Genomic DNA, 14,919 nt, shown 5'->3' with positions numbered 1-14,919 from the left:
TGAACTGCCTGGTGTGTGCTGGGCGCCAAACCTGGATCCTCTGCAAGAGCAGAAGGTGCTCTGTAGCTGCTGAGCCGTCTCTCCAGCCCATAGTTAGTGTTTTTATTTCATGGTGCCTGTAGAGAGGTCAAAGTACAACCTGCGGGAGTGGGTTCCTTCCTCCTGCCGCGTGGGTCTAGGGGTTGACCTCGGGTCGTCAGGCCTGGAAGACTGCATTTGCTCACGGAGTCATCTCGCTGGCCCGGTCATTATCTTTTTTGTAGTAAATCATGTGCATTTTGGGAAGTACTGACTCATGGGGAGGAGTTAGGGTGTCCGCGTGCCACTCCACAGGGGGTAGGGGTCCCTTAGGGTTGTGAAAGCCTTTAACATGCCATATAGATGCTGACAGATGTCCCGTGGAGAGACATCAGAGGGGCCAGACCAGGCCTCGGATGCGAGGCCCTGCATGACCCAGCGACACGACCAGGCGAGGTGAGGTCAGTTGAGAGAATTGACAGACCGGTGTGTTCGGGAAGCATTTTAAAAGGCTTAGTAAGCCAATAAGGATTCAGGGAGGCATGCAGCTGGTGTATGGCCAGTCTTCAGCTCCCCTGCCAAGCGCCTCGACTTTTAATAGTTCATTACAGCCCCCAGAAGTCCTTGACCCCAGCTTGTCTCGAGGTGCCAAAGAAATCAAAGTTATTTTTTGAAAGTTAAAAAAAAACAACCAACGGCTTAATGGAGATATGTTCTGTTGCACAATATAATTTGCCTGTTTTAGGTTATGCATTCAGCGTTTTGTGGTATAGCCATCTCTATGGCAACCACATGTGGTTATCTCAGAACTGTCCTCTGTTCCACTGGAGACGGTCCCTCTACTCCTGACCCTGGCAGCCAGTGCTTTTTGGTGGTGGGTTTTTTGTTTGTGTGGGTTTTTTTTTTTTTTTTTTTAATTTTATACAATGAAATCACGATACATAGCCCCGTCAGTGAGTGTAATAACACCGGTCATCTGTTCACGTTGCCTGCATTCTTAGACCACTCTGTTTTATTGCTGAGCACTGTTACATGGGTATGCTGTAATTTCAAAACCAGTTTTATTAAGCGATGGACAGTTGAGCTTTTCCTAGGTTTTAGCTGTAAATGAGTAAGAGCAGCTAGGGACATGGAAGTTCAAGTCTTTGTGCAAAACGAATCCCCTCCCCCCTTTTATTATTTCCTTTCTTGAGACAGGAGCTGGCCCTGATCTTGTCACCTTCCTACCTTTCACTCCTGAGTTCTGGACCCCCAGCATGCACCGCCATGGTCAGAAGATGCTTGATTGTTAACTTGGGTAAACAGTAAGATTGGTATGAAGTGGATTTAGGTTACTGAGACGCAGCCATTCTGTTTCCTCAAGCCGCAGGAACGTTTTCGGTTTCATTCACAACATGCAGGAGTTTCAGTCACTGCACCTCTGCGTCGGCAATCGGTGTCATCAGCCTGTTTTGTCATTTTAGGGGTGTGCTGTGGGATCTCATTGTGATTTAACTTACATATTCCTGGTAACCATGGTATTCAGCATTTCGTGTTTTCACTGGCCTCTGGGCGTTCTCTTTGATGTAGCTGTCAGAACTTACTCCGTGTATATGGTTTTTTTATGAAATGCATCACAAGAGCGGAGATGCTCTTGTGTTGGATGTCTCTCACCGGAAGGAATTGTCAAGAGAAAGTGAATGTTTCAGTGGTTCTCAATCTTCCTAACCCTGCGGTCCTTTGATACAGTTCCTCATGTTGTGCTGACCCCCCAACCATAACATTATTTTGTTGCTACTTCATACCTGTTTTTTTTTTAGTGTGATAAGTCATAATGTAAACATCTGGTATATAGGATATCTGATATGCTATTTCTAAGGAGGTCCTGACCCACAGGTTGAGAACCACTTGTTTAAGTAATAATAGTCCAAGACAAGTTTGTGAATGATATACTCTGCAAAACAGTTTCACAGGTATTCTGTGAACTGGTATTAAATCACCCTTACCAAAAAAAAAAAAAAAAAAAAATTAAATGATTCATGGTCTGTGATTTATTTTTTAGAAATTCTTGGGGCTGGTGAGATGGCTCAGTGGTTAAAAGCACTTGCTGTTCTTCGAGGGGACCTGGGTTCAATTCCCAGCACCTACGCAGCCTCTCACAACCGTCTGTAACTCCAGGGCATCTGTCACCCTGTTCTGGTCTCTGCAGGCACTGAATACGTGTGGTGCACAGGCGTGCATGCAGACAGAACACCCACACACGTAAAAAAAGAAAAGAAACAAAAGTCTCACGGCATTTTAAAAGACATTCTGGATCTGGAGAGGTAGCTCTCTTGTCTGCGCGTTCTGTGGATTTGGCAGCTAGCTAGAGAACTCAGAGTCAGACTTCCCATTTGTCAGGGGTGCAAGGACTTGCCCAAGATGATGAAGGTAATTTAGTGAGACCTAATGAGGCTTGAGGTTCCTCAGAAGTTCCTGAGAGATTCTGTGACATGTCCACAGTTCTTTAAAGCCTACAATATCTCTCACAATGGTTAAGACTCTTCCAATTTGCATGCTGGCACTGGAGCGAAGGCTCAGTGGTTAAGAGCAAGTACTTCTCTTGCAGAGGACTTGAGTTCAGTCCCCAGCACCCACACTGGGTGGCTTACAACCTCCTGTAACTCAAGCTCCGGGGTGATCTGATGCCTCCGGCCTCCAAAGGCACCTGCAGTCAACGCACACTATTACGTGTAATTAACAATTATAATAAAATTTAAGAAGATTTGCGTGCTAAGGCATGCATCCCCAGGCACAAGGGGCTACTACCTAAGCATTCTAAACTCCCTGTAAGCCTTAAGTGGAGGGATGGAAGGGCTTCGGGTTTATTTACATGCCTGTTGGCACACGGTGAGTGTTGGGGGACTTAGGAACTGGGGTTCATAGGCTGGAATCGCTCCAGTTACACAGCTCTGCTGTTTTAATGAGGGTGCTTGTGTAGACATGAAGTTGGAGAATAGTCAGTGTACAACTGTAGTCATTTTAATCAGTGACACATTCGTAGATGATGACCCTTACAGAAACTTGCGTGTAAAGCCGTCCTAGGGTCCCCTGCAAAGACAGATTATCCCAGCAGCTCAATTAATTTATCGATTATTGAGGGCCAACTGCATGCATGGTCCTGGGATGACGAAGACAAAAAATTAGCAACTTGGTGGTCTCTAAGATGCTAAAGTGGATGGTGTGTGTGTGTGTGTGTGTGTGTGTGTGTGTGTGTGTGTGTGTGTGTGTGTGTTGTGTGTGTGTGTTAGCCCAGCCCAGGCAGCTGCACTCAGAGAAGTTAATGCCTGGCTTATAATCCACTGTGGTAATGTGCACAGGTCATCCAGCAGGGACTCCCAGGTGCTTCTTGTCCAGCACATTTACAATAAGGGCTGCAAGGACCTTCTACATGACAGAAAGTTGAAACCAATTTCCTACTACTTCAGAACGCTTCCGTTTTTTTCAAACAAAGGATGTCTGTGCCCATCTGTTCCTGTTTATTTGTGCAAATCCGACTCATCTCTGTCTTATGTAATTCAAAGACTACTGAGAGCATGGTGTGGGTCACTGGCGCCGCGCTGCTGGTTCCAGACAAACGGTACCGGCCTCTGTGTTCTCGCGGATGCAGCTTGGAGGGCGGGATGTCACACGTTGGACCAATTCCTGTTCTAGCGAGAGGGCCTCTGAATCCGCCGCGCAGAGGAGTGTCAAGGAGACACCGGCCCCCTTATTCCTCCACCCGTCTCCAGTTCCCATCGCAGCCATGTGCGGGAGGGGGCTGGCATAGCCCTCTGGCTCCATTCATGCCACCTGCCTGCCTGTTAACAACTTGTCACTTTCTCCAGGATGTCACGGTGTCATCTGTTCCAGGGTGTCCGTCACTCCTTAGAGGCCGCCTCGGCGGTGTTAGCATAGAGCACAGCACTGTACCCCGTATTCATCCCACATCCCCGAAGCACGTGTCCGTCAGGGAAGAGACCTGACTCCCTGCCCTGGAAGAGGCACCCGTGGTCTCTCCTTCGTCTTCTGTAGTTCTGTTAGAGGATGCAATGGCCCCGGGAAGTCTTGGGTCTCTGCAAGCGTGGTCTCTCGTCACCGTAACCCCAGGCCACGATAGGAGCAGCTGGTCGGCTTAAGAAGCACTATGGGATGACTACAGGGTTTTCAAACATTAAATAGCTTTATTTTCTTGATCCGTTTTGGCTTTTCCACAGTAGTTTACTGTGAACCGTAAGGAAAGAGAACACAGCCGAGTCTTTGAACGAGAAAGGGGAATCCGGGCAGCCACTTTGGCTTATCCTTGCCGCTGTGGCCCTGGTGTGGCCCCTCTGAGCCTCGGTGGGTGCGTTCTGACCGTCTGCCTGTGTCACCCACCGCCCAGGCTGTCATGTCGTGTGTTGAAAGTGTCATGTGGTGGCGCACGCCTTTAATCCCAGCACTCGGGAGGCAGAGCCAGGCGGATCTTTGTGAGTTCGAGGCCAGCCTGGGCTACCAAGTGAGTTCCAGGAAAGGCGCAAAGCTACACAGAGAAACCCTGTCTCGAAAAAACCAAAAAAAAAAAAAAAAAAAAAGAAAGTGTCATGTGGACACAGGGGAGTAGCTGCCACTCGCCTTGTGTCCAGCAGCGTGGGTGATCATGCCCTGACTTTTCGGCCGAGTGGTACTCACATAGGGTTTTTCTCTTTTGCTGCGTATTTTAAGGCATTTAAGCCAGGGAAATGCAGCAGAAGTTTTAGTTTAAAAAAAGTGCTTTCTGGCCCGGGGGTGGCGGCGGTGGCGGCGGTGGCACATACCTTTAATCCCAGCACTTGGGAGGCAGAGGCAGGCGGATCTTTGTGAGTTCAAGGCCAGCCTGGGCTACAGAGTGAGTTCCAGGACAGGTGCAAAGCTACACAGAGAAACCCTGTCTCAAAACAAAACCAAAAAAAAAGTGTTTTCTGCCATTATTAACTTTATTTATAGTTCCTCGTTCACAGTAGTAGCTAATCATTGTTTTTTTTTTTTTTTAAATGTTCAGGCATAGATTTTTTTTTTCCCTCCAGGAGAAGCAACCTATTACGTCATGTACTTGAACATAGTTTTAGTATTTCCTCCACGTGCATGTGGAGGTCAGAGGAAAACTTCTGGGAGTCAGTTCTCTTTGTCTACCAGGTGGGTCCCTAGTGTTGAATTCTGATTGGTTGCAGGTACTTTTACTCCCGGAGTGAGCCAGCCAGCAGCATCAAAGCGCGCTCTCTCTCTCTCTCTCTCTCTCTCTCTCTCTCTCTCTCTCTCTCTCTCTCTCGTTGCTTGAGGTGGAGTGAGTACTTTGCGGGTTAGTTTTATAGCATAGTGGTTTGAGAAATACTACTTTACACTGGGTCGGTGTCTGTCCCCCACCTCCCCTCCTGGAAGCCCCTCCAGTCAAATGCAGCAGCAGCAGCACTGTGTTCAGTCTTTGTGGATTTGGCCTGTGGGAGCTGGTACGTGGTCGTTCACTGTGCCTGTTAACTGAGCTGGGCCTTGCCTGCCCCTGGCTGCTGTCTGCGCAGGGCCTGCGCTTTGGGATGCGGATGGCAGCATGTATAAGGCAGGCACTGTCCTGTAGCCTGTCGGGGACCCTGGGCCCTTCTCTCTCTCATCCGCTATCTCAGATGCCCCCTTAGCCAGGAGGGCGTCTGGCTGTGGCTAGAAGGCTCAGCCATGGCTGGTCACTGTCCATTTGTCGTCTTCCCTAGGATTTCCAGGTTCCTCCCCCCGCCCCCGACTGAAAACAAGAAGTTAGTATAAATAATGCCGAGAGCCCTTCTTCCTTCGAGAGGGACCCGTGTCCTCCCGTGAAGAGAATAAACTGCCCTGCTTACGCTCACAGCATAGCTAGGAGCTGCCACTGCCCTTGGCTGCACTTTCTGTCCCATTCCTCAGGGACAGGGACCCAGCCCATCCTTACCTTTGCCCCGGGCCTGGCCTTGTGCCCACAGCCTCATCCTGGTCCTGCCTCACTGCCTTCCTGCTACCTCAGCCTCTTCACCAGGCTCCTCCTCACCTAGCCTGGGCCACATTTCTCTTCTGTGCCCTGGCCTCCGCTCTCCCCCTCTGCGCTGCAGCCTCTGGAGGGGGGGAGCGGGAAGGGGTGGTGTGGGGGTGCTAGCCGAAGTGGTTTTTGGTCAAAAACTTCAATTAAAAAATGAATGAATAAGGGGCTGGAGAGATGGCTCAGCTGTTAAAAGCACTTGTTGCTCTTGCAGAGGACCAGGGCTCAGTTCCCGGCACCCACACAGCGGCTCACAACCGTCTAACTCCACTTTTGGGGACCCGTCACCCTCTTCTGTCTTCCACAGGCAGGGCACATTTGGCACGTAGAAATACGTGCAGGCAAAACACCCATGGACATCCGCTAAAAATAAAAAAAATCTAACGAGCGATTAACAGGAGCTTCTGCGACTCCTGGGGACCCCTAAACTCTGTCCACATCTCGTTCCTTGTGGCTCTTAGGCCCCTGGGCTGGGACCAGGCCAAGGTCAGAATGCCACCAGTGTAGACCGGCTCCTTTCCGGTCTAGGGTGGAGGAATGCGGTCTTCTGGGTGTTCTGACAGCGCCGTCTCCTCACCTGAAGGCATCTGAGGCCCGACAGTGAGGCAAGCTGTGTTTTGGGCAGCGGGGGTCTAGAGTTGACTCTGTCCTTCGCCCTATGAGGTCTTCTGGGGACCCTGGAGGGTGGTCCTTGCCCTGGAAAACACACCGCAAAGCGTTATTTCCCTCTGCACTAGAGAGAGCAGCCAAGGTGAGTGGGTGCTGCCCGTGGGCCTCCTGGCTCTGGCAGGGGCGCTGTTAAGGAACAGGTGGGGATACAGCTCTGGGAACCGGCCCGGCCCGCGCTTTCCCTAAGTTTGCCACGGCTCTTCACACCTTTTGATCAGTTCAGAGCCACATAAATGGCCTGGGGTGAGTCTCTGAAGTCATCTGAGTCATCTGATTCTGCTGCCTTGAGTTGGGACAGTGAGTGGGGATTTTGCATGCTGACCTAAGGGTTGCCTAATCTGACGGGGTTCAGGGGCACACAGGGTCATCTGCTGTGTGGTACTCGGAGTTAGACTCTGTCTTGTTAGACTGTGCACTTGTATTTTATATATAAATTATAGTTTATATTTTAGTGCGTTTCTCTGACACAGGCAGCACCCAAGTGGCACTGTTGCCGTGTGGTCCCCTTGAAGGGCTTTGATGGGGCTGGGGAGCAGGGGATGGGGCAGATGGGGGCAGGTGGGGCAGGTGGGGGCAGGCCACCATCACTTCTGCCTGACTTTGATACTGTGAGTTCTGTAGTATCAGAGGGAGGGTGGAAGGGGGAGAACAGATCTGACTAGACCTCCTTCCACAGAAAGGCCCCGGAGTCATGGGAAGGGAGAGCTTGCTGGGAACCTTATTTCATAGGGATGTACCCCGAGACAGAGTCCCTGACGTAGGGGACGAGGGTGGCGTGGACTCCTGCACTTTAGACTATACTCTTCTAACCCAAACGTTAAAGCTAAGAGGACGATGGGCCTTTCTTCCTCCAGCCTGGCTCAGGGCATTCCTTGTTGCCCTTGTGGGGAGCCTGCAAGAAATGCCACGAAATGTTCAGAAAAAATGAACATTTTCGAATAGGAATAAAATAGGAATGGGGAAAAAAAAAAAACCCCAACAACTTGCTGTTGGTACTTGGAGTCGTATCAGTGGGAGTGTGACCTGGTTAGGAAGGTTTGTTGTTTTTATTTCTTTGTTATTGATGTATTCTTTGACCATTTCATGGGTGCACAGTACGTCGTGATTGTATCTTCCCCTGGTCCCTCCCTCCCACCCCCACGCTTTCTAACACACCCCTTCCACCTTCCCGCCATCACTATCATCTTCTCCTTTTTCCTCCCCCTCCCCTTTTGCGCCATCATCATCATCATCATCATCATCATCATCATCATCAACTAAGGCCCCTCGGTGCTGCCGGATGGGGTGCCGACTGATCCGTTTGCCTTCGTCTGGCACAAACAGAACTGCAGTGGATTCACGGGTGCCATGACCACGTCACGTCCGGGAGATGGCGTTTCACCGAATTCATCCCCACACTCCCCTAAACGTTGGCACCTCCTCTTCCGCCGCATTCCAGTGGGTGTCATCTTTGGGGACTTTTTCTCTGCTCTGAAAAGACTTTGTGCTGATGATAAGGACAGTCTCAGATGGAAGGTGTGTCCCCGACGGGTACCTTAACTGGTAGAGTTGAGCTTGTGCCCCTCTGGGAGAAGGAGGAGGAGGACACTGGGTTGGTGCTGTTGTCCGCTGCCAGGCCAACCGTAGGTCGAACGCTACTCGGGTTACCCTAGCTGAGGACACAGCCATGTTATTCTCAATTTAGGAAGCCAGTGGATGATGCTCTTCCAAGACCGCAGATTCCTGGAGAAATGCCCATTTCCCTGGGGACCGTTCGTTGTCTCAGTGGCCTGATAGTCAAGATGGAGAGACACGAGAGTCCCTTCAGCACATCCTCTTTGCTGCCTGTTATAGTCTCTTCGTCAAAGGCATCCAATATCCATTTGCCCATTTCTAGAATGTGCCTGTTGCTTTAAGCCTCTGGTCACAGTCACACGATGTCCCTCTGGAAGAACACGTAAAACACAAATATGACAGCTTGTGGACAACAGGAAGGCATCCGTGGGGCCTGGCAGGCTGGACAGGATAAGGAGTTGGGGTAGAGCCATGGTGTGTGGTGGTGTCCCCGGGCAGACCCCGTCACCCCAAGAAGCAAGGCCCTCCTTGGTTCTGAAGACCCCCGTTTATGTTCCTGAAGTGAGGTCCCCATGGCTTGAGCTTCGTTTCCTGGGCAGTTCAGCCTGGTCTAGGATCCCATTGTCTTCTGGGACTGGGCAGAGCGAGAAGGCTGACCTCAGTCACCAGCTACTGGTGGCCTGCCCAGCCTCCGTGTCTGTCTCTTGCATCAGCACAGACCACGGGCCTGCGGCACCGTTCTCCCTGACTGTCTTTGTGCCCTGTCCCTTCCGTAACGACTGGGCGTCTTTTGGGACCATGTCCCCGGGCCCATTCATGGCCCCCCCCCTTGACATGGCCCATTTCCTGCCCCACCTCGATGCTTTGCTGTCATTTGGGGGGCAGTTCCTAGGATCGCCGCTGCCAGAGGCGTGAGGACCCTGGAGCGTCCAGGGCGTCTTTCGTCCTGGGAAGGACACCGTGCGGGCTGTGCCAGCCGCCTCACCATGCAGCCTCCGTGTGGCTGCTGTGGAACCTTCTTGCCAGCATGTCCCCCCTTTCCTAGTCTCCTCGGCCAGTTGGAGGCTCTTTGTCTCTTCCAGTAATCGGACATGAAGCACGGCAAAGCTTGAGGTCACGGGCATCTGTTCCCTCTCCTCCAAATAGTGGCGTAGCGTGGTCTGCTTAGCAGCTGGATGTGTTCTCATCGGTGTCTGCAGGGGACAGTCTCCTGGGGAGTTGGTTTTGAAACCCGGTGAGCCGAGGCTGCTCCTCGTGGACCCACCATTTCTACCTGTGTGCGATGTGTGGGACATCTGGAGACGCGTGTGTGCGCGCCCTTTACTGGTCCGTTCCGTGTGGCCCCCATCCCTTTCAGTCACAGCGGACTGCTGCCCTAACGGTTTCTGCATAGTTGATTCTCTCGGGTGATGGCGACTTTGGGTTTTCCTCTTGTTCGTCTTTTTCAGTTCAAAAGCATGACTGAGAATGGGAAAGGGAGGGGAAGTGGATTCCAGCCCTGGAATGGCGGGTGAAGGTGAGACAATAAATAGGCTCCCTCTTCTCCATTGTGTCCCCAAGCCTGGAGCCAGCGCCATGTGCAGTCAGCACCCCAGGGCTGCTTCTGCTGGGGTCTCCCCCCCCCCATTGGCCTGTTTGACCTCTTCATTGGTCAGTGATTCCTGGCTGCCCTGGGCCCCCAGCTCTGGTGGCCTCTGTATCCACATCCAGAGAGCTTCAGGGGGGCGAGGATTCTGCCCGCAGACTGGGTTAGCTCACCCTCCTCTGCGTCCCCCAGAACTGTTTCCACGTTAATCATTTATTTATCCTTAAATAAACGAATGCATAAGCACACCCTGGTAAATCTTTCAAAGAGTGCCAGGAATGGAGTCTCTTGGCACCGTTTTCTACCTCTCCTCTGGAGTCACGTGACGGCTTCCTGTGCCGCCCAACCAAGGATTCTCCTGTGTTTATTTTTATATGTGGGAATACGCGGCTCTGAGTATTGCTGTCTTCTTTATTGTTTGATCTGTTCCTTCCATGTATTTTTGTGGTCAAAGGTAAACAAACGTCCATGGTAGGAGACGAGGAAAGGAGACAGTGTGTATGTAGAGTCTTGAAAGCCTCTCTCAGTTGGCTTTTGTATGAGCTCCAGGCATAATGAATGTGCTCAGGCTATGTGCTGTGTCTATTTTTTCCTTTTCTTTTTAAAAAAAGATTTACTTATTTTTATTTTATGTGCATTTGGTGTCTTGCCTGCATGTATGCCTGTGAAGCTACCAGATCCTCTGAAATTGGAGCTACAGACAGTTGCGAGCCTCCATGCGGGTGCTGGGAATCGAACCTGGGTCCTCTGGAAGAGCAGCCAGTGCTCTTGACAACCGCCAAGCCGTCTCTCCAGCCCTCATCTTTTTTCTTGCTTTCAGTTTGTTTCGTTTTTGAGACAGTCTTACGCTGTAGCCCAGGCTGGCCTCAAAATTGCAGCAATCCTCCTGCCTCAGCCTCCTTGTGTGCTGGGATTTCAAGAGTGAGTTACCATTACATGCCTGGCATGTTTTTAGTGTGTGTGTGTGTGTGTGTGTGTGTGTGTGTGTGTGTGTGTGTGTGTGTGTCTGTGTGTGTGTGATGTGTATGTGTGTGTGTGTCTGTGTGTCATGTGTATGTGTGTGTGTCATGTGTATGTGTGTGTGTCTGTGTGTATCTGTGTCTGTGTGTCTGTGTATGTGTGTGTGTGTCTGTGTGTATCTGTGTCTGTGTGTCTGTGTGTGTGTGTCATGTGTATGTGTGTATCTGTGTCTGTGTCTGTGTGTGTGTGTGTCATGTGTATGTGTGTGTGTCTTTGTGTGTGTGTGTCATGTGTCTGTGTGTCATGTGTATGTGTGTGTGTTTAATTGGTTTATAATGAAGCTATCTCCTATGATGAGAGTTGTTCGTTTGTTTTTTTTAACTAGTTACCATCTCATCTCCTGAGGCACACTGGCGCTTGCTGTTTGTGTACATTGCCGTTTGCACGGGGGCGGACATTTCTGCGGGGCGAGCCGTGTCGGGGCACAGCCTGGTTGCCTACCCCTGCACTATGGCCAGCGGGTTGGGAAGGTGGTGTCCCGTGATGGTGAAGGTGTGCTCACTAGTCAGGCTGCGGTGGGAACGGACTCCTGTGTGTAGACACCGTGCGTCGTGCAGCCACGGGGCCAGGGTCTGCTTTTCACTGCCTGGGCTCCGGTGCCACATCCTTTAATATTAGATTTAGTCCCGCGGCAGGTGGGCTTGGAGTTAGCCGGCCATTGCCAGCTGAAGGCCCTTCCTTTTGGGTTTTTACCTCACAGCATCGTGCGTGTTCTGTTTTTCACATTTTTTTCCCCCCAAAATCGTTTGTATACGGTGTGTGTACACAAAGTTCTGTTCTCTCGTCGTCGCACAAATGCATAGCGGTCTGTAGTGTCAACCCCGCAACGTTCTTGTAGGTCCGTCCGGTTTGGGGCTGCCTCGAAGAGTGTTGTGTGTCTCCTTGCGTTTGACTTCTGTGTCATTAGGCAATAACCGCGTGCGCCCCTTCGAGCTTGTCCCGAGGCGTACACGTGTTTCACACAGCTACGATTTGGCTTGGCCGGGAATTTGATCTTAATGCTGAACGACACCTGTCCCTCTCCAGGCCCTGCTTCATTCCCAGAAGGAGGGAGGCTCATTATTGCCCTGCTTCAGGGCGAGCTCACGGCTGCGCTTCCCCAGTGGCTTCTGCAAATGTTTGGCGCCCTCCTTAATGCACTGTGCTCTGCTCAAAGTCAGATGTGTGATGAGACCGGGCTGCCACTGATGGCTGCGGAACCGTCTTGGCACTGATGGCTGTGGGACCGTCCTGCCACTGGTGTCTGCGTGACCGTCCTGGCACTGATGTCTTCTGGACCATCCTGCCACTGATGGCTGCGGAACCGTCTTGGCACTGATGGCTGTGGGACCGTCCTGCCACTGGTGTCTGCGTGACCGTCCTGGCACTGATGGCTGCGGGACCGTCCTGGCACTGGTGTCTGCGGGACCGTCCTGGCACTGGTGTCTGCGGGACCGTCCTGGCACTGATGGCTGCGGGACCGTCCAGGCAGAGCTGCCCTCAGGTCTGCTTGGTGTATCAACCAGCTTCCAGAACTGTCGCTTCCTCTCAAGTTGTCCCATCATACATAAGGGGCGGGCTAAGAGGGGGGAACACAGACTCCAGCAGGGACCACTGTGGTCCTTAGGCCTCCTGTCCTTCAGACATGATCTTTGGGTTCCAGGAAGGACGTTGATTGGCCCCTTCCCTCCCATGTTGCCTCCCCTTGAGATCCCGGGGCGCTGGACCAAACTGGTTGTGGCTGGTACTTGTGCTTCTAGGCCAGGGCGGAAGCGACAGGCCTGGCTGATGCCGGGGAGGGATGGATGCTGTGCGCGGAGCGTCGAAGTCAGGGCCGAAGCGACAGGCCTGGCTGACGCCGTGGAGGGATGGATGCTGTGCGCGGATCGTCGAAGTCAGGGCGGAAGCGACAGGCCTGGCTGATGCCGTGGAGGGATGGATGCTGTGCGCGGAGCGTCGAAGTCAGGGCCGAAGCGACAGGCCTGGCTGATGCCGTGGAGGGATGGATGCTGTGCGCGGATCGTCGAAGTCAGAGGCGGCAAACTTTTCCTGAAAAGGGCCAGATGGTAATTAAATAAATTCCCACAAATATTTATAGTGAAATTCAAAACATAGCTAATAGTCAAGGCCGGTGATTGAGAAGAGTACTTCCGTGTGAGGGCTGGGGTAGCGTTTCCCTTAGCTGGGTGAGTCAGAGCCAGCCTTCCCTCGGGTATCACCACATCCAACCGGACATGTCCGCCTGTCAGAACGGTTGGATTGTCAACAAACAAGAGGTGGCACATCTTTCCCTTGTGGCTCACGCGTTTCCCACCCCCGAACCAAACCAGCTCCTCAGACAGACTGTGGAGGCCACCCCTCCCTCCACACCCAGCCTGCCATCAGGTACCCGCTTGCCAGGACTGTGGGACCCCAAGAGGAGACGGCGGACTTACCGACCCTCCGCAGAGAAGACAGTGTGTGACGGGGGATGCCACTACTGAGCTATGGAACCAGGAGGGCCAGGCGGCTTGGGTGGATTCTCTGGCTCGGGGACAGCCCTCAAGGACACAGAGGGGCCTGCAGAGGCCGAGGAAGGAGAGAGAGCCTCGTGACATTCTGGGACAGTCACACACATGCCTGTATGGCTGCAGCTCTCGGGGGAGTCAGCCAGGCACGCAGACGTGAACGTCAATGTTTGCCCTTTTAATAGAATCCCCTGCCCGCTTCTGGCTACTGTGTGGGGCACCAGGTGTGAAAATGCCACCGGTGGGGAGGGAGGGTCTTCCTCATGGTGGGTTTGCCATGACCCGTGCCCTTGGTCCACCCCCACCCCCACCCCCACCCCGCCCCATCTCCCATGACCACTCCAACAGTTATTTATTTCCCTTGGAAATATTTGAGACACATCCCCGCCGCCGCCTTGTTTATGCAATAAATTTAATCTGTTAAGCTTGTTTTATAAACTAGAGGTCAGCTTGAGTCCAGCCCCTCAGAGTTTATAGGGTTTGGCCAGACATCGGCTACGGGCCCGGCCAGCCCTCCTCAGGTCTTGATTGACTTCTGCGGTTCTGTGTGCTTATCATTTGCCCACACATTTCGGTGCGGGGTGTCTCCACTTTCCTTCCAGGTCTGAGGAGTTGGGGAAGATGGGGTGGGGGTGGGGGGGTGAGTTACAGTAGGAAGTCTCAGCCACATTGCAGGTCCCTTTGGTTTCTGGAGACCACAAAAGCTGTATTATTATTATTATTATTGTTCTTGCTTTAAGGTTTTGGCAAAGCTTTTTCTAGATCACAGATACAAGACTTTTTTGTCTTAATCATTCCCACTTCTCCTGACTGGGTTTTTAATCTTGATGAGCTATAAATACTCGGCGTCGGAGGGTGGTGTGTTTTTGAACAGGGAGGGAATCGCTTTTCCCTCGTGTGGGTTTTGATTATAATTACCTCTGCCACCAAGCGCCAGGCTCACCTTCGCTTCAGTCTCTGCTGAATAGACGGGGTGGGGGGGGCCGGGGGTGGGGGGACTCGTTTGTTTATCCTCCCATTCCTGAGGCAGGAAACGGCTTCCCCTTCAACAATGGGGACCGAGGGACTCAGAAGGAGGCGTGTTTTTACAAGACTTCTGTGCTGTCCTGGGTAGGAAAAGGGCCTGTCATCTGCACAGCACCCTGTGGGGTGTTGTCTGAGTTCAGCTACTTGCAGAGTGCCAGCCCCCGGTACCTCGGTAGATGACCACCTCCAGCCCCTCCTTCTGAGTAGGACTGAGCAGCACCCCACAGATGCCAGTGTGCCACAGGACTCGGGGTCACCAGCGGGCAGAGCACTTAACTCTGCTGGAGAGAAGCAGGCTAGGTCTCTAGCTGGTTACCCAGGAGTCCAGCGCCCAGATGGAGCCTGACTGGTTCCCGAAGCCAGTCTGGCTCCAGCCAATCCCTTCATCCTTGGGAGGCCTTTCCTGGAATCCTTTCCTGCTCGCCTCTAGTGGCCCTGAGGTACTGCAGTGCGTTCTCTCTCTGGTCAGAGGGACCCTGTGACTTGGTACAGAGCCCCATTCCTTGGCGGGGCTTTCTGGGGCACAGTGGGTTGCACATACAGCAGCC

General features: G+C 52.3%; 1 protein-coding gene across 5 annotated transcripts in view; it reads left to right on the top strand.

Moving 5' to 3' along the window:
• Positions 1–14,919, top strand: part of Asap2 (ArfGAP with SH3 domain, ankyrin repeat and PH domain 2) — a 161,978-nt gene that overhangs the window by 39,735 nt on the left and 107,324 nt on the right. Inside the window, exon 1 of one of the 5 annotated variants that reach the window (XM_076559250.1) lies at positions 14,654–14,811. The exons of the other annotated variants lie outside the window; for them this stretch is intronic. Within the exon in view, the coding sequence (XP_076415365.1) occupies positions 14,707–14,811 (105 nt within the window). The 5' untranslated portion in view covers positions 14,654–14,706. Of the gene's footprint in view, positions 1–14,653; positions 14,812–14,919 lie in introns of those variants that run through there. 5 annotated transcript variants of the gene reach the window in all.

The sequence above is a fragment of the Peromyscus maniculatus genome, chromosome 22, assembly GCF_049852395.1.
Source record: "Peromyscus maniculatus bairdii isolate BWxNUB_F1_BW_parent chromosome 22, HU_Pman_BW_mat_3.1, whole genome shotgun sequence".
Classification (NCBI taxonomy): Eukaryota; Metazoa; Chordata; class Mammalia; order Rodentia; family Cricetidae; genus Peromyscus; species Peromyscus maniculatus.
The sequence above is the reverse complement of the archived record's forward strand: the minus strand, read 5'-3'. Positions and strand labels throughout refer to the sequence as shown.